Source organism: Leguminivora glycinivorella, chromosome 6 (genome assembly GCF_023078275.1).
Source record: "Leguminivora glycinivorella isolate SPB_JAAS2020 chromosome 6, LegGlyc_1.1, whole genome shotgun sequence".
Taxonomy (NCBI): Eukaryota; Metazoa; Arthropoda; class Insecta; order Lepidoptera; family Tortricidae; genus Leguminivora; species Leguminivora glycinivorella.
In genome coordinates, this window is record NC_062976.1 from 9,488,675 (window position 1) to 9,516,435 (window position 27,761).

Below are 27,761 nucleotides of genomic sequence, written 5' to 3' on the forward strand. Positions count from 1 at the left end.
GCTAATTTCCCCCTGCTATATCACTCAATAACCTAACCACAAAATTAAAATTTTGAAAAAACCCCCGACTGCGACCTAGTGGACCGATTTTCATGAAACATGGCTAAGAACACTCCCGACTAACACAGCTTTCAAATAAAAAAAACTAAATCGAAATCGGTTCATCCGTTCAGGAGCTACGATGCCACAGACAGACACACACACAGACAGACAGACAGACAGACAGACAGACAGACGGACAGACAGACACGTCAAACTTATAACACCCCGTCGTTTTTCGTTGCGTCGGGGGTTAAAAATCTGTGGAAACGAAAAAATTATTGAACCAAATACACGAATTCGAGCGGCTGAAATAAAAAAAATCTGGTAGGGTGGGGTAGGATTAATTTTCGGTACCACTTCAATGACAATCAGTAGTTTTGATAAATAAGTATATTTCTAGGTCAATAATATATAAAACTTTAAGAGAGCCTTATCCTTACTAAAAAGTTACATCTATATAATACTATCTTAAAATATTTTGTAAATGGAATATTATAATAATTAATTACGTAGTCGGACTAAACAGCTTCATTTTTAAAAGTTTTCTCGAAAAAATATGCAACATAAAATTGAGCAAAAATAAATGAGATCAAGCTAAAATCATGGATGGATTTTTAGTTCCGATACTTGACAATTCGGTATCGGTAACATATATTTAGGTATGAGAATTGTAGCATTAATTTGACGAAGTTTCTACCACCTCAAAATCTTTGCTTAAATGAGAAATGAACATGAAATACTTAGCGATATCTCCGACACAATTTCACTATCCAAGTCATATTTTACGGTCTGAACTGCTTTTATCAATCTAGTCTCAATTTTAAAGAGGTTAACATTAGGTACAATACAAATAAATACTCATATTGATATTATTATATTACCAACTACAAAGGGGTAATTGATAATGCTTTATCAATATTCCAAATACAAATATCACAACATTTCCCTAACTTAAAACTTAACTCTCTTTACAGATACACCTAAGCATAATACATCAAATATTTTGAGATACATACACACTCAGTTTTTAGTATAAAAATTGATCGAGGTACAGTGCCAGATCTATAAAAATGAAATCAAATACAATAGAGAGCAATTTATTGTTGCTATTTTGAGTATCTAGACAATTACCTAAATTATAAAAATAGCATGGACACTAAAGTATGGCCGCTGGGAGAGTAAATGCGTAACATTCACCAATAATAATAAAAGTGACACAAAACTTTGAGAAGGAATTATTGTAATAGATATCCTTAATATAATTTAAGTATTTTATATTATCCACTGAAAAAAATATTTTCATATAAACCTTCCTAACTAGATTTAATCAAACTGATATTTTACAGTCTTTTTACACATCTGTTTTAGATCTGAGTATTTTCAGAATAAATTAAAGCTTTTTTTTACAAAATAGTTATGTATAAATAAAATTATGTAAATGCAATTAAATCCTCACTTAAGGTATCATATAGTCAGCATATAGACGTAGGGTCACCTTCCATTGTGCACGCTACATTATCTAATTTATGAGCTAAGTGCATTTTGTTACAAAGTGGATCCATTTCTAGTCCTAATATAATTTGTTCTCTATATTTACTGACATAAATGTATAACTCTTTCAAGGCCGAGAGTGTATCAAACTCGTTTAATTGTTGTACTGAAAGCTGTTGCATAGAGGTGCTTATCTCCTGGTCGGTTACTTGAGGTAATTGGGAAACTGCCTGGTAAAACTGTATCACCATATCTCTGTACGTGGGAAGATCTTTCGCAAATAACAGTTTATTTGACGGAGAATCTTTACAAAGTCGGTGCTCTGTTAATGAGCAGGCGTCCATAAACGTCTGGGCAATAACAGACAACGACGAGTCTACAGTGGCCGTTTTGTTTATATCGAATATGAAATCGGGATTCTTAATAAGATTAACCCAAAATCGGAGCGGCAAGCTGTTCGATTTCCATGCATGAACAACCTCTGGGTTCATGATACCATGCGTCCTAGCGGCCTCGTCGAAGAGATCAAACAGCCACTTGACTGCCGGCGGCAATACTTCGTTCACTGTTAAGATAGTGCTGAAAAAATCGTCAACGAACTTATGGACGGTTCCTTTCGTTGACAAAAGCCTCGTTAAAAAGATCTCTGGTATGGCCTTGTGACTGTGTTCGGACGTTTTGTTTATTATATTATGGTATTCAATAGGTCTAACCAAGTGGTAGAAATGTACATTGTGATCTAGATCATTGTTATCGACTCTAATGTGGGAGTTAGTACAGTAAATACCTGTGCAATTTTTGCATGGAATTTTATAAGGGGTGTTGAAACTATCGTTTTGCCGCGATATTAAGGACATGATTGCGGATTCCTTAACACCGTAATGAGCCAATGTGTTAAGCTTTCGCCAACTATTGACTGTTTTCGTTGTGACATCTTCGTCTTGGAGAGTCACGTGCCCTCCTCTCCCATGTCGCCATTCGAGATCAACTTCGTGGACGGACGGTCGCATTGAAAACGGAGTATTTTTAAACAATGCATCTAGTATTTTTGATTTCACTTGCGAAATACTATCGCAATCTAAAACCTTGCACTGAACTTTTTCGTCGAAATCATCCTGAACAATGTGCAGCGTCACGATTTGGTAATCAATCTGCTCCTTTAGAAGTTTTTCCTCTGATAAAGAATAGCGAGCCTCGTGCGTAATGGCATCAACCACACCCTTTTCGATTTGATGTTTTATTGCTTTAAATAGCAAGAAAAGCGACGAACCGGCATAATCCTTGAGGTAGTAATACATACACAATGCCATCCAATTTGTAAGCATTTTCTCGACTACACTTTCAGTCCTCCTGAGCATTAGTTGGGGGTGTTTATTACAGACAGATTTGTCAATAAGACGCAGTAGAAGCGACTTTAGTATATCGGTAGCATATTCCATTTTTCCCATTAAAATTATCATTAATAAGGAAGCCACATTCACTTTATCCCGAATGTTAAATGATTTTTGTGCTTCCAGGGTGTCTATAAATGACAGAAGGAAACATTTATTATTCAAAAGCTGTTCAAATTGAATCATTGCTGCGTCATAATTAGTTCGTGGTGTATTAATAAATTGACGCTGAACGTTTAGAATCGGGTGGTCGGAGACGCCTGGGAAAAATACTTTCATTACATAATTTACATGATCCAATGTTGGGATACCTGAATGTTCCAAATCAGCTGCCAAGTCTGACATATCAGTCTGTAATTCAGCAAAAGCTAACTTGCATTCTAGTCTTACATTACTTTCTAATGTATCCATCTGTATTTGAATTCGTTTATATTCTCTTTCAGCTTTAGTACTTCTACGTCGATACATGACCAATACAATCATGAAAATAAGCACTAAAAAGAACGTACCAGCTGCAATGCCCGCTATTGCCTCGGGTGGAAAATTGTAATTTCGTAATAACTCGTAATGAAGATATCCAATGGGAAATCTCAAATTTTTACCTATTTTTACTACAACCATGGGCAAATTGATGTCTGTGTTTTGCACACCGTTTTCGTCTGTATTCATAGGTTGAATTTCTGGCGGGGTACATAGAAGCTGTTGCATTGTGAGACTAGTAACATTACATGGTTGGGTGCCAATAGTGACTACAACATCTGACTCGTCACTTGCTCGTATTAAATTCTCACCTTCTATGACAAGAGGGTCACCTTTATATGATTTTATTCTGTTAGGAAATTGATAAACGTGAGGATCTTCCACGAAAACCATATGTGTTCGCGGAGGGTTAAAATATTTCTCTAAATCGTGCATCGTTTCCACGTAGTCCATTACAAAACCAACTTTCATAGCTATCTGAGGCGTACTTGTTTGAGAAGCAGTTGCCTGTAAAATTTCATTATACTTTTTGTTGATTGCAGGGCTGGGGCACTCCATTTGATTGGAATTCAGTACAACACAAGCGGTGTAATTAACAGGTTCTAACTCTTTAGCATGATAAAGTTTCATTAGTGGTTTTTGGATGGTGTTCAAATTAGTACCATGAACTGTTATCATTCTTCCCCCTGACACGAAGCTTTTTAAAGGTTTGATTTCCATTATAGTTGGGTCTGCAGTATAATTATACAGGTCGCCCATTAGCGTTCGATTAGCATTGTCGATAGCAACGGTGATCGTATGAATCACGCGCGGCATATTGGCCTTCGGAGTTATGCAAATGAGTCTGCTATTGGACGTTTGGGTTTTATTTACGGAACAGGGCAGCTCATCTAGGTATGCTGAAATGGCCGATCCAATATTTAAGTGCTGCCCACCAATTGCTAGTTGCGTTCCGCCAGAAACAGGTCCAAGGGCAGGATATATACCTTGCAATTTAATATTTTTGTAACTAAACAAAACTGACGACTCAGTGTAACCAGCGTCATTTTCAACAATCACTGGCGCCACGGAAGAACCGTTAGATGGACCAGTGCGGCATGTGATGCTAACCGAAACCTCGAAATCGACTATTTCGCACGGCACTTCGCCAATGCGTACCTTTCCGGTTACTTCTTCTACTCGTAAACCGAGATTGCTGCCTTCTATTGTAACTATTGTTCCACCTTCTATAGGACCACTCAGAGGTTTGATCATGTCTATTCGGGGCTTGGGGCATTCAGTGACTGGGTTATCAAGGCAAGATTCACTATACGAACAGGAATTTCCACACCATGTGCACTGGTAAATTGAGTTACGGGTGATGCACAAGGAACAGTCTGCATGCTCCCTGTGTGAACCAAGAATTTCACACTTGTACAAAGTGATGTTTATGGTATCTATGTAATGTTTGTGATTCCATACCACTTTTACGCTAACATTATATTCCCCCACATATTCCTCATAGGAATAAGTTGTTTTGTCACAAACAATGAAATGGTTAGATTCAACTCTGGCAGGTACAATCATGTTAGCCTGCTCAATGCTGACAATGCATTGGAAACCAGTGTGGCCAGGTTGCAAATGGGGTAAATTTTCAACCTCAAGCTCTAGCTCCTTGGGTACATTATTAGGGAGTAGTATTTGGTGCTTGTGTTGTCGAATTCGAGGACAATGTCCAATACCATGGTTAAGTAATTTAGTTGGGTTACTTTCTCCACTAATGATAGTCCTCTGGCAAACAGATGTGTCATGTGTGCATCTGTTATCATAAATGCACCAATTGCATGCCCATTCACTCAATATACAGGATTGGCATGTTGTATGCCTGGAGCAGTCATAGAATGCAAAGTTTCTAGAGACAAAATCTTTGTTCGTTTCTGATGAATGTACTGAGAGTGGCACATATGCATGGTCTTGATTAGGCAATATTTTAGGTCTATGTTTAAGATCAGGGGTAGGGCAAGCTAGGCCACTTGTTGTCACAGCCGCATCTATAGGAGGAGCATTACCAAAAACACACTTGTATGTATCACCAAAAGGTAGTTCAGGCAAAGTCCTAATGACAAGTTGCACTGTAGTTACCTCATTCATAGATATCTTGTCAGGCATAATTTGTTCAAAGTCAATACACTGTTGACCAGTGTACCGAGATAGCCACCTGGGAGCACTCTGTGTACCTTTTTGGCACATGCTCTGCACAGTGCACCGTTTTTCTAAAGAACACCAGCCACAATGAGGGTCATTGGACTCGAGGCATGAGGAGCAGTCACTGTGTTCTGTACACTTCTCTGTAGGAATTTGCACTATTGTGTTTTTTGCTAATACATAAATAGATTTTTGAAATGGTGATAAAGTAGTATCAGGCAGTATCCTTTGCCCAGGCAGGAGCTCATCACTTGCATACTGTATTGCCCTGTCTGCATCTATTAGAACCTTTTTCATCTTTCCTCTGTTAGTACCCAGAAAAGCTACAGTGTGTAACCCTGTCACTGACAGAGTCACAGAGGTTACAAGAGTATCATTCCAATAAATTACAGGAGAAGTTCTTATAGGATACAAACCACTTATCTTAAGACCTACTTCACAAAAGTTAAGTATGTTGCCCACAGATCCCACACTGGGACATTTACCATCTGATATCATGCCTGATATGTATCCCATATTACGGGATTTAGTACTACCATTGAAACACATATGCACATTCTCATTAAACTTAATTTCTATCTCTTGCAAAGAAAATACACAAATTGCTGACTTAGCTACAGGTTCATTAGTGATACCTTTAGATGGGCTAAATGATGTGACGAGTATGGAGTCTCCAGGTTCAATGCCCAGCTGGGTGGCCAGGTTAGTCCCGGCCCTAGCGATCTTAGCATCCTGAACTAAATTGTAATTGACATCTTCAATCTTACCATTGTTTTCTTCCCGAACATTACACTCCAGGGTCACTTCAGTGTAGCTGTTGTAGTTGTCATCGTTAACGCAAGTCCGGGCCAGCCGCGACACGTATCCCATTTCCTCATTACCCGCGAGATGGGAATGTTTTTGAATGATGAGAAAATAAGCATAATCACTAGCATTAAAACCATACACATATTGCACCAAAAAATTATCCCTATACTTGACATCTATTTGTATAGAGCTCTGCTTGGAGAATGTAGACTGGGCGAGGCGGAGAGTCATGAGATCGCGGCTGGATATCGCTGGGACGTCGTGCCTGTAGTCGCCGATGTTGGTGAATGTCGTGCCCACGTAGAGGACGTTTGATCGGTCCCAGGACATGTACCGCTCGGGCCCGATGAAGGCGTAAGTAGAGGCATCAGCATCGTTGGCAGCTACGCTCTCGGCAACAAACTCGGGTTCCGCGGAAATGTCACCAAGCTTGTATTTGTAACACGAACCTTGCGCGACGGACCCACACGCAATCAGTAAACGGGACTCTTGGTCGATCACTAATATTTTATTCACATTGTCCACTAGCGATGTTTTTATTTCGGAATCACAGCCACTGGCATGGCACATAGGATTATCGGGTTTCGGCCCAGTCCGGATTACATGTATTGGTTTTAAGTCGGATTTCAGCTGATGTAACGCGTTTAAGGATCCCGCGTACACTTGTCCACTAACTTTATCAATAGCGAGGTGATAGAATTGGAATGTCTCATTTTGTTGATTGGGGTATTGTGATATGAAGTCGTATCCGTATACTATTGTACTCCTAAGCCAGATTATTATGAATAACACTGTCCTGAAAGCAGCCATTATTACATTTTATGCTGCTTTCCCATAAATATATTGCACTTTGTCACAAACACTACGATGTTTTCATTACATCTTCAACCCATTTTATTTTCTTACAAAAATAATGTAAAAGCATCCATCGATGCCGATGACATGGAATAAACAATATATAGAATTTGGCATAAACAAGATAGCATAGTGCAATGTTACCATATCTTAATATGAGATAATATTAAAATACTTTTTTTCTGCAGGTTGGTAGACTGCACAATTATCTAATCTTACAAGGTATGTGTGTAGTGTGCATAGATTTAGAATGAATAAACTAGATTGTGGAATCACATTTTTTGCCATACTAAATTGAACCTTATCACTGAGACAGAAAAGTGATCGTATCGGACTAGCGAAAACGGTCCACATGAGAGGGCATTGTTTGGGCTGGTGTCCCTCTCGCACGTGTGGCCAGTGTTAATGAGGTTACCATGGTAGTAGTATTTTTATCTGTATATTACCTGACTTTATGGCTTCCCACAGACAGTCTTAAAAATTCATAATCTTAAAAAAAACTTGTATGCAATCTGACAGTTCAAACTGACACTGACAAGACACTGACAGATTTGAACTGTCAGATTGCATACAAGTTTTTTTTAAGATTATGAATTTTTAAGACTGTCTGTGGGAAGCCTATAACTTCTTATATTATTTTAGTGTTATATTCAAACTAGGGTTTCGATATATTTCAAAGAATTGAAAAATAATTATAATGTAATTATTTTGATGCCAATAAATTAAAGATTTGTATAATTAAAAATATGTTCAAATGGGTATTAGTAGATTTGGTAGTAACTTTGAACTTTGACTGGTATCCCCAATGTATGACAGTGATGACGTCACTGAATAATGTTGACATTGTCAGTAAGTGCGAGAGGGACACCAGCCCAAACAATGACCTCTCATGTGGACACACTTTTTGACCTAACTACTCATTCTGGTTTAACTGTAATTCTGTGGTAGTGTGTACATTTGGTGTTCATATGGGCAAATTTTTTTTTTGTTGTATGGTACCAAATTTGGCATGTCCTACCTCTTCTGACAAAGATTGCACAAATTTTATATCACTTTTTTACAGGCGTTTGATATTTATGCATAAATAAATAAATTGTCTTTCAGAAATTATTAGTTTTGAATGAATATTAGTCATATTTTTAATAAAAACTTCTGTTTGAAGTCAACAAAAGTGTTGTTTTTCCCATGTCCTACCATGAAGTACTTATGTTTCATATGCGTTAAAATATTATTTTTGTATCATAACAATATGTTTTTATTTACTTAAATGTTTCTTTGTACATTAATTTCTAATTTAAATAACGCTTTATCTATCATAAATAGTTTTAGAATACTAAAAAATCATTTCAAACATAAACCACAATGGCTCTGTGGAAAATCCTACTGAGTTACGGAGAAATTTCGTCAATATTTACTTATTTTACTACTAAAGTGGTAGGTTATTTTTTATTCTGGCAACATTATAATGTCTTGCCGTGTACGCCATATTGGTTATTTGTTGTCAGTCGCACGCCACAACTCGTGAAGGAAGGATACTACGAGCGTGTTTTAGAGGTCCGTTTCTGAGTTCCACATAGTGACAACGTTTTCGAAGGTATGTTGTATATTTTATTAAGAAACTACCTGTTCATATTACTAGTTAGTTTATAACTATTTTAATAATTTATAACGTTTATGGGAAGAGTTTGTATAATTTAATTTACAACCAGAATTTTGTTTCTCAAAGGCGTAACCGTTACGTTCCATTGAGAAATATTGTTTCTCAGTGGATTAAAAAGTAACTCAGTGGAGCGATAAAGCCGCGTTATAAGTACACATTTATATTTTCACATCATATACATGAAAAAAAAATGTATCGTCACTTTTTTATATGGAAGTTTAATTATTTTCATGAATGTGATGCAATATACAAAGAAAACAAATTACTAAATTAAGGGTCTCAATTTTCATACGTGAGGCGTAAAATGAGTCCAAAAAGTAAATATTTTGAAGACACTGAATATGTACACTTTTTCTGAAAAAGGCTCAGTTAATTTAATTTTTTTTTATTTGAGATATTAACATCCACGTAAAAACAGTTTGCTTAATTGTTTGACGTAGTTAAATTAGCTCTATGTTAATCGCACCCTTAGTTTTATGTTACGTTTCACTGAGAAATTGTCCTAGCAATTTCTTAGATGTAAATTTAAATTTTTATAAGATTTTGTTAGCCTACCTGTGAGTATGATATTATATAAATCTAACATCATCTTTACATCTAATAGGAGTTTATAGTTAATTTTTCTACAGATTTTTATGTTTTTATGAAAAAGTTTTAAAGTTTTTTGACCACAATGTCACTCAGTGGATATGTAAAAGTGATTTTTAGAGGGTTCTTTTGTGTTTATTGTACTGTTTTTTTTAAAATTTAAGTTCATTTTGTTAATATTTCTAATATTAATAAAAGATTTCACATATATATATGTCTTTTTTTGTTATTTTTATACATTAGTAAGTTTGTAACTCAGTGGATCACCCAGCTCCAGAAACACCGATTAAAGTTAATTTTTTTCTCAGTTCTTACAAAAATGCTATTAATTTCATTGAATTTTATGTAGATGAATGACTAATGAACACGAAAAAACAATTGTTATCATTCAAACTAACAACATTTATAAAAACACAAGTTTTTCAAAACGCTACAACAAAATAAAAATCCGCCCATATATCGCATCAGATATAATTTATCTGTGCTCATCTCATCATTAAAAAAAAGTGCTTGGCTAAACTTGTGGATTGTGGAGTTTATGTTTTTATTATTCATTATTTATTAAAATTCAGTGTCCAAATTAAAATAAATTAAGTATTCGTATTTATTTATGTCACTGTTATTCCAGTGTTCACTGCATATTTTAGGATGTAGACCGATAAAAACTGATTTAGCCGCGCTCGTGCGGAAAAGACCATGCCGACTAAATAGTTTATAGAAAGACTGCAGTTTGGTCTTTAAAACAAGACTTCACGATGATGGCCTCAATGTCTACGGGAGGTCCGGGGGACCCGCATACCCAGATGAACACGTACAGGAGCTATGTGACTATGTTGGCGGACCCCGGCGCCAAGGATGAGATCAAGTTGAAGGCTGCGCAAGAGCTTAGTGAAAATTTCGAGGTAAGCCCTGCAACTAGTGTATTAAAGGTGTGAGGACCTACAGAAGACTTCGGTAGGTGGTACCTTAAGGATTGAGTAGCCTTTGAGACTCAATTCTTTAAAGGGTTAGACTTAGTAGTTTTAAAAATGTTTGGTGCTTTGCAGCCCATAAGACTTCAAATTGGACTAACAGAAGGTTGATATCCTTTGATAGGTTAATGTATTTAAATCTTACGTTGTACTATTTTGATTATTTCTTTTATATTTGAGTTATTCACTCTGAGCGTCAAAATATTAAGTCCCTAAGATTACTTATTAAGTTTTTTGTGACTGTCCATGTTAAAGGAATTTCTCAAAAATTATTGTAAGTCAACAACTTGTCTATTTCATTATAGGTGATACTGAGCTCTCCTCAATACCCTCAATTCCTTGCTCACTCGCTCAACATATTTCTCAAAATTTTAAGAGAAGGAGAACCTCACTTTATAGCCGAGTACAACATTCAGCAAGTCCGGAAGCTGATTCTGGAAATGATTCACCGTCTGCCCATAAGCGAAACACTGAAGCAGTATGTGAATGACATCCTGATACTGATGCTGAAGTTGATGGAGATTGAGAATGAGGAGAATGTGTTGGTGTGCTTGAAGATATTTATGGAACTCCATAAACAGTATAGGCCACCATACAATACTGAAGTGGATGTAAGTATAATCAGATAACATGTGGTTCTTATTCTTAGCCCTTTGATTTTTAAAAACTTATTTGACACAAAGCTGAGTGAAGGACCACTAATGGTCAGAAATAAATGCTAAGGGTCGGCTCACACCGGAATGGCAGTGGGCGCAGCAGCCGGCAGCGGCCGGCAGCGGCGAGCAGCGGCTGCTGCGCCGAGGTAACTTAAAACTTTATCTACGTATTTTAAAAGACCAGTATCACTTGACTAACTCAAACTTGACAACGCAACGGGCGGCCGCGCGACCAGTTTGAGTTAGTCAAGTCATATTAGTCTTTTTAAATATGTAGATCAAGTTTAAAATTATTTCACACTAAAAGTGCTCGTCGCGTCGCTGCCGGCCGCTGCCATTCCGGTGTGAGCCGACCCTAGTGACTGAGCAAAGTTTGCTGCATGGAAAACATAATATTAATGCCTTATTGTTAGAACATACATTAATTTGAAAAATTATGATCAGTCTCATTATAACAGGATGGTAACATACTTTATTCCTTTTAGAATGTTTCCAGCATTAACCAATACCTCTACTCTCCAAGATGTGAAGTCATTCAATAGTAGATTTATTTTGCTACATGAGAAAGGATTAATTCTGCTTCTGATTCCTTAGATACTTTAATGATTTAATTTTTAGGTTGTCATGTAAGTTTATGTTTAATTTTAGATTCACAAGTTCCTGCAATGGGTGAAAGGTATATACTCAGATTTGCCAAACCACTTGCCTAAAATATTTGAGCCAAAGCCCACAATCAGGGTGAAGGATTTGTCGGAGGTGAATATTGAGCAGTTGCTGCAGGAGACATACACCACAACCCCTATACACACCGAGAAGAAGTTACTTGATGGGAGTGTAGTCACGGTAATCTTTTGAATAAGTTTATGAACATTCTTTATGTAACTGTATGAAATAATAGTGTCCGTAAGTTTCCTAAGTTTAACATTGCACATTTCAACTCTTGTGTTCTATAATTTAGTACAAAATTTCCAGTCTTGAGATACATATGCTATTTGTTGACTTTCAACGACTCTTTAGCAAAATATTTTTATTGAAAGAGGAAAATATCCATCTTTGTATAATCATACTTTCCTTGCTCATTTTTACACAAGTTATCTTGAAAATGAATATGTACCAGTTTTTTTTGTGTTTATACTAAATATACTCCTATTTAGGTACCTTTGTCAATATTTTAAATACACCATATATGGGTCTAGACTCATAGCTGGGCATTAACTCGTTAATCCGTTAATCGTTAATTAACGAAGTTAACATTTCGATTAACGGATTAACTTTTAAGTTAACTTGAAAAAATGTTAACGGACTCGTTAACTTCCGTTAAATTTCTCCGAGTCCGTTAATCGTTAATCTAGTAGGGCACAGGCGCCATCTGTGCTGCGAAAAACACCTTCTGAACGCTACTATAAAAGCCCGAAGTACGGCAAATCCTATGATTTGCCGGTAAATCCTAGGTTTTACCGATGTCGATTGCTAAAAGTCCGAAATATTACCTAAAAAAGTATTCTTCACGTGGATTTGCTTTTACTAACTTTGATTCGGTGAATCCTAAGCTTTACCATGGCGACTGTTGTAGTGATAGGGCAGCAAATTCGAGCCCTATTTACGACCACATTCGCTTCCCTAGCCTCTACCGCCCAAAGTGCCACAACAGTCCCGTCACCGCCAGCATCTCTCCTGACACAGCTCTTGGCAGTAGCTCAGGCGATCACTGCCTTCCACGTGCAGCCTAGAGTACTTCGGCCTTTTACAGAAATATAATACGTTATAGTGGATACTGATGCAACTAAATATTGTGTTAACGGATTAACGATTAACTTTAACTTACGTTAAATTTGTCGAAATGTATCGCTTTAACGATAAACGAAGTTAACTTTTTTAGTAACGGATTAGCGATTAACGAAGTTAACTATTTGATTAACGGTGCCCAGCTATGTCTAGACTCTAGACAAGTACAAAAAATTCTAACTCATTAAATTGCAGTCTTGATACTTTTACATCTCATTTTACTCATAAATGAAGGGTCTTTTTGAGTTTTGAAATTATATTTTTATTTATCATTTTTTATGCACAAGCTATTTCAAATCTTTTATTGTCTGACTACATGAGCTCATTATTATTATTATTACTGTTGTTCTTTACATATCTCGGGACCATGGGGTCCCGGACCTTTGTAAGGCATACGTGGGGCCGAAGCCAACAGCGCAGAGGCCCTTTAGAACAGTTTAATCTAAATGTAATGTGACACAAACCAGCGATTATCCCTGTCCGCACTATAGTAATGCACCCAAGGACAAGCCCCGGTTAGTGTAGAACTATTGTAAGATAAAGGTACAAAAAGAAACCGGGCTATTATGTTGAGTTGCTAGTGGATTCGTAACCGGTGCTATTGGAAAAACTATGGCACCTGCCTTACTCATATGTTACAAAACATGACAAAATAGGCAGGTGGTGACTCGCCAACTCACTATATGGGTCCCCGAAAACGGCCGCTCGCACGGAGCGACAAGGGCACAACATAGCGTGAGCGACTCAGGGTGTGGAGAGGTGTGCGCCGCTTTCTACCCAGTCTGTACGAAACAGCCACTGTGCCAACTCGCGTCTTATGCATATTTCACTTCCACCCTGCAAGCATATAGCTCTGGCACCCCACTCTGGACGGCCGGTTAAGGCAAGCCAGAGGTGAGAGTCCTGCGACCCCTGCTCAGTGTTCACTCCGGCCGGTCAATGAAGGCACGCCGGAGGGAGGGATCTGATCGACTCTCGGGGGCATGGGACCCAAGGGACGCCACTTCCCATTCAGCTCGCCACAAGCTGCCCTGGGGGTTTATTATTACTATTATTATTATTTCGTTTTAGACAGGCAGCTGATGCTGGTACGTCTAAATCATAGTTCACTTTGCACGATTTCACTACTTAGATAGTTTGTCTAGTCTATTTTTAAATTGATTAACACTGGTGGAGTTCACAACTCCACCTCTGTCATCTGTTGAATTTTCCAGTACAACCTCATACCGCGCTCCGTGTTGTCTCTGAAAGTGATCCAAGAGCTGCCCATCATAGTGGTGCTGATGTACCAGCTGTACAAACAGAATGTGCACCAGGAAGTCAGTAACTTCATACCTCTCATTATGGAGACTATCACTTTGCAACCGGCGGCAGCACATAGGTAAGTTATCCATACTAATATTATAAATGGGAAAGTGTGTGTGTCTGTTTGTTTGTCTGTCTTTCACGGCCAAACGGAGCGACGAACTGACGTGATTTTTAAGTGGAGATAGTTGAAGGGATGGAGAATGACATAGGCTACTTTTTGTCTCTTTCTAACGCGTGCGACGCCGCGGGAAAAAGCTAGTTGTTTTATAAGGAGCAAAAGCTAATCTGTTACATTTCATTTATAAAAAAATAAACTTGTGTATTTTTTACTCAAGAGCAATGAAAAGAAGTGAATTTGTTTGATTTTTTGTCACAAATTTCCATTGCTTTCCATAGGTTTATATTGTTAAAAATGTCAGCAATAAAATCACTAGCTTTTGACCGCAACTTCGCTCGCGTTAAATTCGAATATTTGCAGAATGCTCCATACAAACACCCCCTCATGGAGAGAAGTGAGAGGGGGGTAGAAAGAGACAAAACGTAGTCAATGTCACTCTCTCACTTCAACTAGCTCCGTTTAGCCGTGAAAGACGGACAAATAAACACAGTTTCCGATTTGTAAGATTAGTATGGATGTTTCATTTGTAATATAATTATGGATACTTCATAATCAAATTAAACTGAAATTTAATTATGTGTATAAAATGGAAAAAAGTTGGACTGACTTAGCTTTAATTTTAAATGTTTTACGAACCATTTATGAACCTCTATCTGAAATAAATTATTTTTATTTATTTAATTCTGTATTATTTGTTTTTAGACAATCCGCATCATTCAACAAAGAAGTATTTGTGGACTTCATGGGTGCTCAGATTAAAACTCTAGCATTCCTAGCTTACATAATTAGGATATACCAGGACACAATTGCCAATCATGCCAATCTCATGGTGAAAGGCATCATAGGCCTATTGACGCTGTGCCCACCTGAAGTGGCGCATCTAAGGAAGGAGTTGGTGATAGCAACTAGACATATTCTAGCTACAGATTTGAGACTGAGTGAGTAGTTTTTTCTTATACTAAACTTCAGTCTGTGTACAAAGAAATTCATACTATACTTCTAATTACTTCTTCTTAAAAACAGTTCAAAAAGCTCTATTAGGCTATTGGCCCTAGCCGCCGCAGAGTGTCATAAGGTCATAACTAATCAGTGGTTCTCAATTTTTTTGCAATCCAATTCCTTTGAAATTTATTCCCATTATAGATTCCATTTTTGCTTACAATTAGTACCTAGTACTGATTTGTAACGCTTGTATCATTCATAATCATATATCATATTATATACATAAAATAAGCCAGTAGGCTAAAAAATTTTGCTATCCTAAATCCGACAAAGAAAGATTATAACTTTGTAATTCAATCCTACATGAGATAAAAACACTGGTAACCTTTCAGAATTTGTTCCCTACATGGAGCGTTTGTTCGACGAGGACGTGTTACTCGGAGGTGGCTGGACTGTTCACGAGTCACTACGCCCTCTAGCATACTCCACACTTGCGGATTTGGTGCACCACGTTAGACAGCACCTTCCGTTGACTGACTTGGCCATCGCTGCACATCTTTTTTCTAAGAATGTTCATGACGAATCGTTGCCTACTAGGTGAGTGGAATATGGACACTTTTCAGGACTATTAGAGGTAAAACAAGATAAAGTGAACATTGCGTAAATTGCACGTAGTTTGAATTTCAAAAACAAATATTGCTCAACTTATCAGGTTTGACCACTAACCTCTCCATTGGACGTAATATGTGAGATCGATTTAGCGCTCCTAACGCTGTGGTGTTTTGTCAATTGTGGGATTCTAGTGCACTAACAACTATCATCGGTTGCGCCAACCACATTTGCAGACTGTAGTGGATACTGGTTATACTCAGCAGTTTGGTTTATTAACCTTCACTTACGATACAATTTTGCCTACACTAATGTTGACACACGGTTTGAGCCAAGCTACTACTTGGTATGGATATTGTATCTGTCTCAACTATTTCTATCTTCCAGCATTCAAACGATGTCATGCAAACTCCTCCTAAACCTGGTGGACTGCATCCGTCAGCGGTCGGAAAGCGAAGCGGCGCCCGGGGCTGGCGCCCAGCCGCAAGGAAGACAGTTGCTCATGAGGATACTCGAAGTCTTTGTGCTCAAGTTCAAAACTATATCCAAGTTGCAGCTACCTGCGCTTATGGCTAAGTGGTACGTATATTTTATTGAGGATTTAAACATATTAGCATTTAAATAGCTCGACAAGCTCCTCCTAAACCTGATAGACTACCACGATGACTGAGCTGGTGCACTATTTCAAGGTCCTTTTGAGGATACTTGACATGCTGAAGATCAAAACTATTTCCAAATTTTGGGTTGTTTGCTGAAAAACGAACTGGTGATATCTATGCACAGTCAAACTTAAGGGAGCATGTCATGACAAGATGAGCAATAATCCTTTTTTTTCCAGTAAACAAATGACCCCGCCCAATGGCGTAGCCGCTGGCACCACTCCTAACACCCCCACCACATCAGCGCCTTCCACCTCCACCGAAATCAAAGTAGAAGATGAAAAGCCAGCTCCAGACTTCCTAGATAGCCTGTCCAAGCCTGAAGAAAAGTCGAAGATCGGCTTCCCGAGCTCTCAGATGAATAATCTGAATGTGGGCGACTATAGGACGCTGGTGAAAACATTGGTGTGCGGCGTGAAGACTATTACGTGGGGATGCGCTTCGTGTAAGGTGAGTAGTACAGTTTCATACTGTTTATAAATTACATAGCACGTAATCAAGTGTCAAAGCGATTATTGAACTAGTGGAACAGGGCCATTCAATTAGTTTTAGGTACAAACTGTTATAGAGATATTTCTTTACGTTTTGTATATCGTTGTAAAATATTAAATTTGTTAGTCACTGGCTTTAAATTTGATAAAAAGAAAAGAAAGTGAGGGAAAACAACTTTTAGCATTTCTTAACCAACAAACAGATAAAACTCTAGCTGTTTAGAAATTAGTTTTCTTCGCGATAACTGTTTTCACTTCAAGTATGGTCTTGCTAAGTTTGGAAAACTAGTATCGTCTAGTATATTCGCCCTATTGCCCTAGTTGTCTCGTAAAATGATTCAAAACCAACCATTCATACAGAGCACCACAACCACCGAAGGCACAGCATCCACCACCATAGCGGGCCAGAAGCAGTTCACAGCCCGGGAGACACTTGTCTTCATCCGTCTGGTCCGCTGGGGGCTGCAGTCGCTCGACATCTACACGCTGGCCGCGCCGCGTGCGCCCGCGCAGCCGCCGGCGCAGCCACACGTGCGCTCCAAGGAGGAGAAGGAGGTTCTCGAGCACTTCAGTGGCGTGGTGAGTATTTACCGACTTAGCAACTTCCTTTTACTATTTAGCAACTTCCATATTGCAAAATTTGTTTTTTATCATGCAGAAACGTCTGCGAGCGATATTACATATTTTTAAATTAAATTTGATTTTTCCTTTAATTTAAAAAAATATGTTCCATGTTGCCTTCTACATCCAACCTATAATGTCAGCATAGAAATAAGAATCCAAATTTTAGGGTAGCGGGTGTTTAAGGTCAGATTTACATCAGGTTCATTGGTTGATTATGGCTTTGTTAAGTGAGATTTAATCCTATGTTGAAGTATGAACATTTTTCTTTTTATTACAGTTTTCAATGATGAACCCGCAAACGTTCCAAGAAATATTTACTGCGACGATCTCACACATGGTTGAGAGAATCAATAAAAACATGACGTTGCAAATAATCGCCAACACTTTCCTTTCAAATCCGGCGACGTCGCCGATATTCGCGACCGTTTTAGTCGAGTACCTTCTCAAACGGATGGAGGAAATGGGGACCAATATTGAGAGGTCTAACTTGTACCTGAGATTATTTAAGCTGGTGTTCGGCTCGGTCAGCTTATTCCCGACGGAGAACGAACAAATGTTGCGACCCCATCTGCATAGTATTGTCAATAAGGCGATGGATTACGCCATGACCGCCAAGGAGCCCTACAACTACTTCCTGCTCTTGCGAGCCCTGTTCCGCTCGATCGGCGGCGGCAGTCACGACCTGCTCTACCAAGAGTTTCTTCCGCTACTCCCCAATTTGTTGGAAGGCCTCAACCGCCTTCAGAGTGGTCTTCATAAACAACATATGAAAGATCTTTTCGTAGAATTGTGTTTAACTGTCCCCGTTCGGTTGAGTAGTCTATTGCCTTATTTACCAATGTTGATGGATCCATTGGTGTCCGCACTGAACGGTTCCCACACGTTGATATCTCAGGGTCTGCGCACGCTGGAGCTGTGCGTGGACAATTTACAACCCGACTTCTTGTATGAGCATATCCAGCCTGTCCGAGCAGATTTGATGCAAGCGCTGTGGAGGACGCTCCAGAATAATGAAGTGGCCAGAATAGCCTTCAGAGTTCTAGGCAAGTTCGGCGGCGGCAACCGCAAGATGATGATCGAGCCGCAGCGCTTGGAGTACCGCGAAACAGACGCGCCGCCGCCCGCGGTACAGGCTTACTTCCAAGATCAACCGAAACCGATAGATTTCGAGGTCGACAAAGTCATCGATACGGCCTTTGCTGCTTTGAAATCGAGTACAACTGATCCCTTCTACCGTCGCCAGTGTTGGGAAGTGCTGAGGTGCTACCTCGCCGCTTCACTCAACCTGGACGACACTAAACCGACGCTACAAAAACTATTCAATCACCCGGCGTTCCTCGAAGGAAAGATTCAAACCCAAAACGGACCTTACTACAAATGCACCAACTCCATCGTGCGAAACACGCACCGCACTGCTTTGACGGGAATGTTCGTAGCCGCAGCGATCAAGGAGCTCCGTCACCACGTGTTACCAACAATGATATCGCTCGTGCGTCACTACACTCTAGTAGCCATAGCTCAGGAAGCGGGGCCGTTCGCAGGCGCCAGTCACCCGAAGGAAGGTCTCGACGCTTTAGTTCTAGTCGACGCTATAGCCGTCGTTATGGGCCACGAGGAGAAAGAACTGTGCAAGCCAGGACACTTGGCGCTAGTCCTAATGATTGAGACTGCAGCAACCGTTCTCGGAAGCAAAGAGCGTGCATGCCGGCTACCCCTTATGGAATATCTCGCTGAGCGTATGTCAGCGTTATGTTATGAGCGTGCGTGGTACGCAAAATTAGGTGGCTGTATCGCCGTGAAGTTTATGTTCGAGAAAATGGCTCCCGAATGGGTTTACAAGCACGTGTTCACGTTCCTCAAGGCGGTTTTGTTCGTCATGATGGATCTGACAGGGGAAGTGTCTTCAGGAGCTATCGATATGGCTACGATGAACCTGGAGCGGCTAGTGAGGGTGTGTGTGGTGTCTGGCGTGGAGCCGGAGGGCGAGGTGGCAGCGGCGAAGGCGCGCGCTTTGCATGATGTACTACAGGAACTGGTACTTCAAGTCACCAGTCCACATCTGCTAGTTAGACAACAGGTAAGTTATCAATCACAATCTTCAATTGTTGTCCTAATCAACAGTCAGTTGTTCATCAGTGTAATACCGTGAGAAATATGAGGAGTTCTATGGTTGACTAGTGACTATTGAAATTATCTTTAAATAAATAAAATAAAAAATAAATATTGGGGACACCTTACACAGATCAACTTAGCCCCAAACTAAGCAAAGCTTGTACTATAGGTGCTAAGCGACGATATACATACTTATATACATAGAAAACATCCATGACTCAGGAACAAATATCTGTGCTCATCACACAAATAAATGCCCTTACCGGGATTCGAACCCAGGACCGCGGCTTAGCAGGCAGTGTCACTACCGACTGAGCCAGACCGGTCGTTTCTATCGTAATCTTTTAGTTCAAATAAAAACATACTTTTACAGGCAATGAAATCCCTCGAACTGATAGCGGAACTCCAAGGCAAGACCGTAACAGAGGTAATGGATCCTCACCGCGAGGTTCTAGCGGACATCATTCCTCCGAAGAAGCACCTGTTGAGGCACCAGCCGGCCAACGCGCAAATGGGTCTGATGGATGGCACCACCTTCTGTACTACGTTGAAGCCCAGGCTGTTTACTATAGGTCAGTCGACTCAATTTGACTTTTGTTTTTATTTTTATGCTATTGATCACCCAAAGACTGATTTTAAATTGCTTACCTGTGATGCCGTAAGTATAATCGCAAGAAAAGAGTCTCCTCGATTTCCTATATCTCCGGAGACTTGACATATGACCAAGCGGTTTAGCACAACTTGCGCTCTCGCATGAAAATTCATTCAAGTCGCGCTTGTTCATCCCAGTCTCAAAATTGGATGAATTATAAATTATCTTTGCATTTTACAGCTTGCTGCAGTAGGCTGTTAGAACTAATCCATTAGTACTTTTTTATTTTGCGCATTCTAGTCTGAATCCGTGCCGTACTTATAGCTTACTAGCTTTTGCCCGCGGCTTCGCACGCGTTAGAAAGAGACAAAAACTAGTCTATGTCACTCTACATCCCTTCAACTACCTCCACTTAAAAAATCACGTCAATTCGCCGCTCCGTTTGGCCGTGAAAAACGGACAAACAAACAGACACACACACTTTCCCATTTATAATATTAGTATGGATTTAAGGTATTGACAAGACAGGGGGCCGATTTTTGAGTCTCACTGTCACTAAAATACCGGTTGAAAACGGTGAATTGCCTAATATTTTCAGTGACAATTTTCTGAATTCGAACGCCGTGAGACTCAAAAATCGGCCCCCAGGGTAAGACTAATTCCATTATAAATATTTCTTCTAGACCTAAACATAAACGAGCACAAGGTATTCTTCCGCGAGCTGCTCTCCCTGTGCGAGGCAGAGGACGCGGTCCTCGGCAAGCTGCCGTGCTATAAGGGCGTGAACCTAGTGCCGCTGCGCGCCTCCGCCCTTAGGGCACTCGCCGCCTGCCACTACATACAGGAGAAGCACTGTCGCGAGAAGATCTTCCAAGTGCTTTACAAATCCTTGGAGAAGAACGACCAGGAGTTACAACAGGTAAGTGTAACTACTGCCTTAGTGACGTAATTCTATAAGGGCGTGAACCTAGTGCCTCTGCGCGCCTCCGCCCTTAGGGCACTCGCCGCCTGCCACTACATACAGGAGAAGCACTGTCGCGAGAAGATCTTCCAATGCTTTACAAATCCTTGAGAAGAACGACCAGGAGTTACAACAGGTAAGTGTAACTACTGCCTTAGTGACGTAATTCTATAAGGGCGTGAACCTAGTGCCTCTGCGCGCCTCCGCCCTTAGGGCACTCGCCGCCTGCCACTACATACAGGAGAAGCACTGTCGCGAGAAGATCTTCCAAGTGCTTTACAAATCCTTGGAGAAGAACGACCAGGAGTTACAACAGGTAAGTGTAACTACTGCCTTAGTGACGTAATTCTATAAGGGCGTGAACCTAGTGCCTCTGCGCGCCTCCGCCCTTAGGGCACTCGCCGCCTGCCACTACATACAGGAGAAGCACTGTCGCGAGAAGATCTTCCAAGTGCTTTACAAATCCTTGGAGAAGAACGACCAGGAGTTACAACAGGTAAGTGTAACTACTGCCTTAGTGACGTAATTCTATAAGGGCGTGAACCTAGTGCCTCTGCGCGCCTCCGCCCTTAGGGCACTCGCCGCCTGCCACTACATACAGGAGAAGCACTGTCGCGAGAAGATCTTCCAAGTGCTTTACAAATCCTTGGAGAAGAACGACCAGGAGTTACAACAGGTAAGTGTAACTACTGCCTTAGTGACGTAATTCTATAAGGGCGTGAACCTAGTGCCTCTGCGCGCCTCCGCCCTTAGGGCACTCGCCGCCTGCCACTACATACAGGAGAAGCACTGTCGCGAGAAGATCTTCCAAGTGCTTTACAAATCCTTGGAGAAGAACGACCAGGCCCCAATTTCATATAGGTGACAGGTGCGACAATTGTCACAAAATATTACATATGTAGAATTATTGGTTTCACCACGCTGACAGGTGCGACAAATTTTGTAGAATACAATTGTCACGACTAACCATAGGGATAAATGTATCAAATTATGAATAGTAAGTAGTTGACTCAAATGGCAATAAGTAAATTTATTTAATGGATATTTTTATGTTTATTGGCTGACTATAAATATAAATGCCTTTGTTAACTTCGATAAAACTTATTTAAAACTATTCATTACCTAAATCCTCTCCCACCATTATATAATTTTCTTCGGTAACATTATTTATGTGTATCAAGTAGGCATTGATTATGTGTTAGTATTTTGTTTCAAAAACAATATTGCAGTATGGATATAATAAGAAAGATGACTATCTTAAAATTGATTTCCGACCGCAAATTCGTGTTATTTGATAAATTTGATAACAAATTAATATCCGCAATGAAAGTTAATACTTAAATATAAAGGAATAGCTCAACGTTTCATTGAAACGGGTGTATGGCAAAGAAATAGAAATATCTAAGATATATATACCTAACTTGGCACTATACTAAATATTTAATAAGTTTGAATTATTAAGATATATAAAATTTATTTCTTATAAACGTGAATAAAAGAAGAAGAAGTAAAAACATTGACCATTAGGTACTACAATAAAAATATACAAATAACAAATAAAACAAATTAAAACTATTCTAAACTAAAAATATTTGAATTTGGAATTCGGTGTACCTAAATACGAAGGTAACTAGTTCATTTAAAAACGCTCTAATTAATTTTAGGGTATTAGTATAAAATAATATTAATGATAGCTATTTAGGTACATAGGTATGTAGTATTTTTTATGATACATAAGTTTAAAAACACAATTTAGTATAATATGTATTAACGCAGAGAAATCTCAAAAATATACCTAAGTACTAATAATGTTACGAAGGGGCCAATAGCGTTTACTAACAGCAACACTCTTAACTAATCATCGGTAGGCTTTATGCCCTTGTAATAAGGCACTAACATTGCTGCCGATGGTACAATGATAAAAATAAATTGAGATATCCGTAGTTTGCTACAAATTTAATTTCATATTTACGTAGCATTATTGAAACTTATATCGACGGCGAAGTAACAGGAACTCCTAACTAAGTACGAAAACCTAAGTATATAGGTAGGAATTACTGTCACTATCACTAATAGTGTCACTATACCACTCGCATGGGCAGCCATTTTGCACAACGCGTATGTCAACCACAAATTACTACAATTGTCACACAATTCGACACATCTTAATCCTCCTGTCGAGATTCACCGACAATTCTACAAATATGTCGCCTAGAAATAATAATTATTGTTTCACAACATAATTGTAATACATACAATTGTAGCAAAATGCCTGTCATGTTTGTAAGCAATTCTATAGAAAATATTTTATAAAATTGTAATTTGTCACCTGTCATCGACAATTGTCGCTCGACATATGTCACTGACAATTGTAGCCTTTTTGAAATAGGGGCCAGGAGTTACAACAGGTAAGTGTAACTACTGCCTTAGTGACGTAATTCTATAAGGGCGTGAACCTAGTGCCTCTGCGCGCCTCCGCCCTTAGGGCACTCGCCGCCTGCCACTACATACAGGAGAAGCACTGTCGCGAGAAGATCTTCCAAGTGCTTTACAAATCCTTGGAGAAGAACGACCAGGAGTTACAACAAGTAAGTGCAGCTCTTGCTTAGCGACAAAATCCCTTTTGCTAAATCATATTTTAACCTATAGCAGCTATACAAAAGACCCACTCCCAAAAACAGGAAGTCACTTTCATTGTAATAAATAGAATTACATTCGTTTTGTGTCTTAATTTTAAAAACGATATCCAGGTTTGAGTTCATAAAATTGATAAAAGGAACTAAACCGACTTTCTAACTAAAAAGTTGACAAGAAATGAGAGCAGGTTTTTTTCATAGATCATTATGAATAATGTTACACAAGTATTTAAGAAATCCTAAGAAGATATTACTTTTAAAGATCGTACTATAACACCTTGTATTTTTTCTAGGCCGGTTTCGAATGTATGCAGAAGTTCCTCTCCGGTTTCCAAATCGACATGGAGATGGTGCACCCCGTGATGAGACCGCTACTCCTGACGCTGGGCGACCACCGAAACCTGAGCGTCAACGGCGCCAAGCGACTCTCCTACTTGACGCAGCTCTTCCCGTCCACGTTTAGCGAAAAGTTGTGCGAACAGTTGCTGCAGCTGCTGAAGAAGCTGTTGGATTATTCAATACAGACAAACAGGGGTATGTTAAAGCTTTGGTAATATATTATATTTGCAAAATTCTGTGAATAGTTGGTAAAGTAAACCCACATTTTTAGGGTTCCGTAGTCAACTAGGAACCCTTATAGTTTCGCCATGTCTGTCTGTCCGTCCGTCCGTCCGCGTATAATCTCAGTAATCGTTAGCACTAGAAAGCTGAAATTTGGTACCAATATTATATCAATCACGCCGACAAAGTGGTAAAATAAAAAGTTGAAAAAAATGTTTTGTTAGGGTACCCCCCTACATGTAAAGTGGGGACTGATTTCTTTTTTCATTCCAACCCCAACGTGTGATATATTGTTGGATAGGTATTTAAAAATGAATAAGGGTTTACTAAAATCGTTTTTAGATAATATTAATATTTTCGGAAATAATCGCTCCTAAAGGAAAAAAAAATGTGTCCCCCCTCCCTCTAACTTTTGAACCATATGTTTAAAAAACATGAAAAAAATCATAAAAGTAGAACTTTATAAAGACTTTCTAGGAAAATTGTTTTGAACTTGATATGTTCAGTAGTTTTTGAGAAAAATACGGAAAACTACGGAACCTTACACTGAGCGTGGCCCGACACGCTCTTGGCCGGTTTTTTAGTGTATAAGTTTGTGAAGTTAAGTCGCGGAGAAGCTTGCCATACGATGTTATCACTTTTGGAGGAGCTAATTTCCCTTCGTACACGGAAAAAACATGTCTCGTCCATTAAAAACGAAATTTTAATCTCAAAATGCAGAGATTTCAATGAATTAATTAGTTCTACCAAGGCTACGACTGAAATGTATGGGACTTTAGGCTTAAAACTAGATGGCGCTGTTTTGCAGTCTGGAAGTGGCCAAAATGATATTTTTCCGAAATATTTTTGCGTGTTCTTATTTTTTATAATAACAAATGTCATGCTTCTTTATTTTAATATCATGATATCACGAAACACACATTTTGAAAAAAATAAATTTGTAGGCCTCATCACTGTAGGTATGATGGTATAGGTGGTGACAAAAAAATGAGGTATGATTCTTAGTATGGAGGCTGTAAATCCTATATAAATTATCCTTGGTTCTACTGTCGGTGTATTTATAATTTTTTTTTCTCACTCTAAAAACACTTCTACACGAAAATAGTATGATTCATTACTGTTGTAACATTTACATAAAAGTTGATATATTGTTTGCTTTCAGGCGGCAATTTCCTACAAAGCGTATCAAAGAACATGGAGAACGAGCAGAAGATCATAATCCTGATCGGAATCTTCCACCAAATACCGGCCGCGTCGCCGCGCTTTATCGACGTGTTATGTCGTCTCATCTTCCACACCGAGAAATCACTCATGATCGAGGCTGGCTCGCCTTTTAGGGAACCACTCGTTAAATTCCTTTTGAGGTGAGTAACATGGATGCCTTCAGACTTTAAATATGGACTTTTTCTTTTCGTGTTGAGGTTGCTTTGTTTTTAATCCGCCTCATATCTCAAGAAGGACGGTTATCAAGTCGTCTGTATGTTTTTTTTTTTTTTTTATGTTTGTTCCTCGATATCTCCGTCGTTTTTTGATTGAATGTATATACATACAGATTGGTCCCATTTTTCTCAGAACCCAGTTCTGATGATGGGATCCTGGAGAAATCGAGGGAACTCCTCAAATCTGAAAGGCATACATATGGTGATTTTTGTGTTAATAAAGGAACAGCATGCATTTAGGTACGGAACAGTGACATTTGGTGCAGTGGAACTGCTGATGATGGCCAGAACGGAACTCTTCAAATCTGAACGGCACGCTTATAGTGACTTGGGTATTTTTATACGAACAGCATGCACTTTCGTACAGAACAGTGATATTTGGTGCAGTGGAATTTCTGATGATGGTCAGAACCGAACTCCTCAAATCTGAACGGCACGCTTATAGTGACTTTGGTATTTTTATAAGAACAGCATGCACTTTCGTCCAGAACAGTGACATTTGGTGCAGTGGAACTGCTGATGATGGCCAGAACCAAACTCCTCAAATCTGAACGGCACGCTTATAGTGACTTTGCCATTTTTATAAGAACAGCATGCACTTTCGTCCAGAACAGTGACATTTGGTGCAGTGGAATTTCTGATGATGGTCAGAACCGAACTCCTCAAATCTGAACGGCACGCTTATAGTGACTTTGGTATTTTTATAAGAACAGCATGCACTTTCGTCCAGAACAGTGACATTTGGTGCAGTGGAACTGCTGATGATGGCCAGAACCAAACTCCTCAAACCTGAACGGCACACTCATAGTGACTTTGGTATTTTTGTAAGAAAAGCATGCATTTAAGTTCAGAACAGTGACATTTATTTAGTTATGTTTGTTAAGCATATGTTTTGAAGTCAAAGTTTGTCAAGCTTCGATTTCTTATAATATAATCGGATTCATGAGGAATTGAGGAAACTCCTCAAACCTTAACGTTATACGTATATTCATTTGTGTTTCCATCTAATAATTAAAGCATTAAAAGCAGTTTTAAAAAATACTTACACATTTCTACATAATCCAACATTCGCAAGTAGCTTTCACCAGAACCCGAAAGGCGACGGTTTTTTTTTCTTAAAAATTATTTATACAGTAGATGCCCAATAGGCAGCAGCATTAATAGCTCTGGCTCTGGCTGTCGCGTCCCTCAGATCTAGTTCACACAAATAGGGACTAAGGACATTTTGTTGTGGAAGGAAAATTTGATGATGAAAGTAGTCATATATATTTAGACTTTAAAGACTTTGTTAATTGACTATACAACACCAAATAATTCACATTAAACCTTTACATTAGAGTACCTACAGCGCAAATTGTTTTCGAAACGAGATCTGACCTCGTTGTTGCGAGCGAAAGGGTTATCGCCTGTGACAAGATTTGTTTGACCGTCTTTAAATAAATTCAACTTTTAGGTACCCTAAAGAAACCCTCGACCTAGTGATGAGCGACAACAACATTAAAGACCAGCAATGGAGCCGTTTCCTCATCTACCTCGTGAAGCACCCCGAGGCCGGCTCCGCCTACCGCGAGGCTCTCCAGACCTCCAAGAAGCCGCGCCTCATGCAGCTCCTCGCCGCCAACACCGGCGCCGCCAGCGCCGCCGTCCCTCCCGCGGACAAGGCGGAGATGCAGTTCCAGGCGATTAGAGTCATCTCGCTGTTGATCAAGTATGACGACCAGTGGTTGTCGACGCAGCATGACTTGATTGAGCTGTTGAAGAGGATTTGGTGCAGTGACCAGTATCATGTGAGTTTTATA

The 27,761-nt window shown here is 39.3% G+C and overlaps 2 protein-coding genes across 2 annotated transcripts in view; one reads left to right on the forward strand and one right to left on the reverse strand.

Annotated features, from left to right (window-relative positions):
- Nucleotides 1-370: 370 nt before the first annotated feature.
- On the reverse strand, nt 371-7,328 carry LOC125227174 (plexin-B). Its single transcript, XM_048131406.1, has one exon. It carries the CDS (start codon nt 7,203-7,205, stop codon nt 1,515-1,517), a length of 5,691 nt encoding a protein of 1,896 aa, XP_047987363.1. The 5' UTR covers nt 7,206-7,328; the 3' UTR covers nt 371-1,514.
- Nucleotides 7,329-10,005: 2,677 nt separating this feature from the next.
- The window catches only part of LOC125226848 (transcription-associated protein 1-like), a 38,808-nt gene continuing 21,052 nt past the window's right edge, over nt 10,006-27,761 (forward strand). The window contains 15 exon segments of the mRNA XM_048130980.1: nt 10,006-10,400; nt 10,775-11,080; nt 11,774-11,968; nt 14,125-14,291; nt 15,039-15,274; nt 15,671-15,875; nt 16,275-16,466; nt 16,726-16,996; nt 17,398-17,616; nt 17,939-19,738; nt 20,147-20,345; nt 21,049-21,284; nt 24,256-24,496; nt 25,686-25,887; nt 27,416-27,749. Of these exon segments, the coding sequence (XP_047986937.1) occupies nt 10,254-10,400; nt 10,775-11,080; nt 11,774-11,968; nt 14,125-14,291; nt 15,039-15,274; nt 15,671-15,875; nt 16,275-16,466; nt 16,726-16,996; nt 17,398-17,616; nt 17,939-19,738; nt 20,147-20,345; nt 21,049-21,284; nt 24,256-24,496; nt 25,686-25,887; nt 27,416-27,749 (4,950 nt within the window). The 5' untranslated portion in view covers nt 10,006-10,253.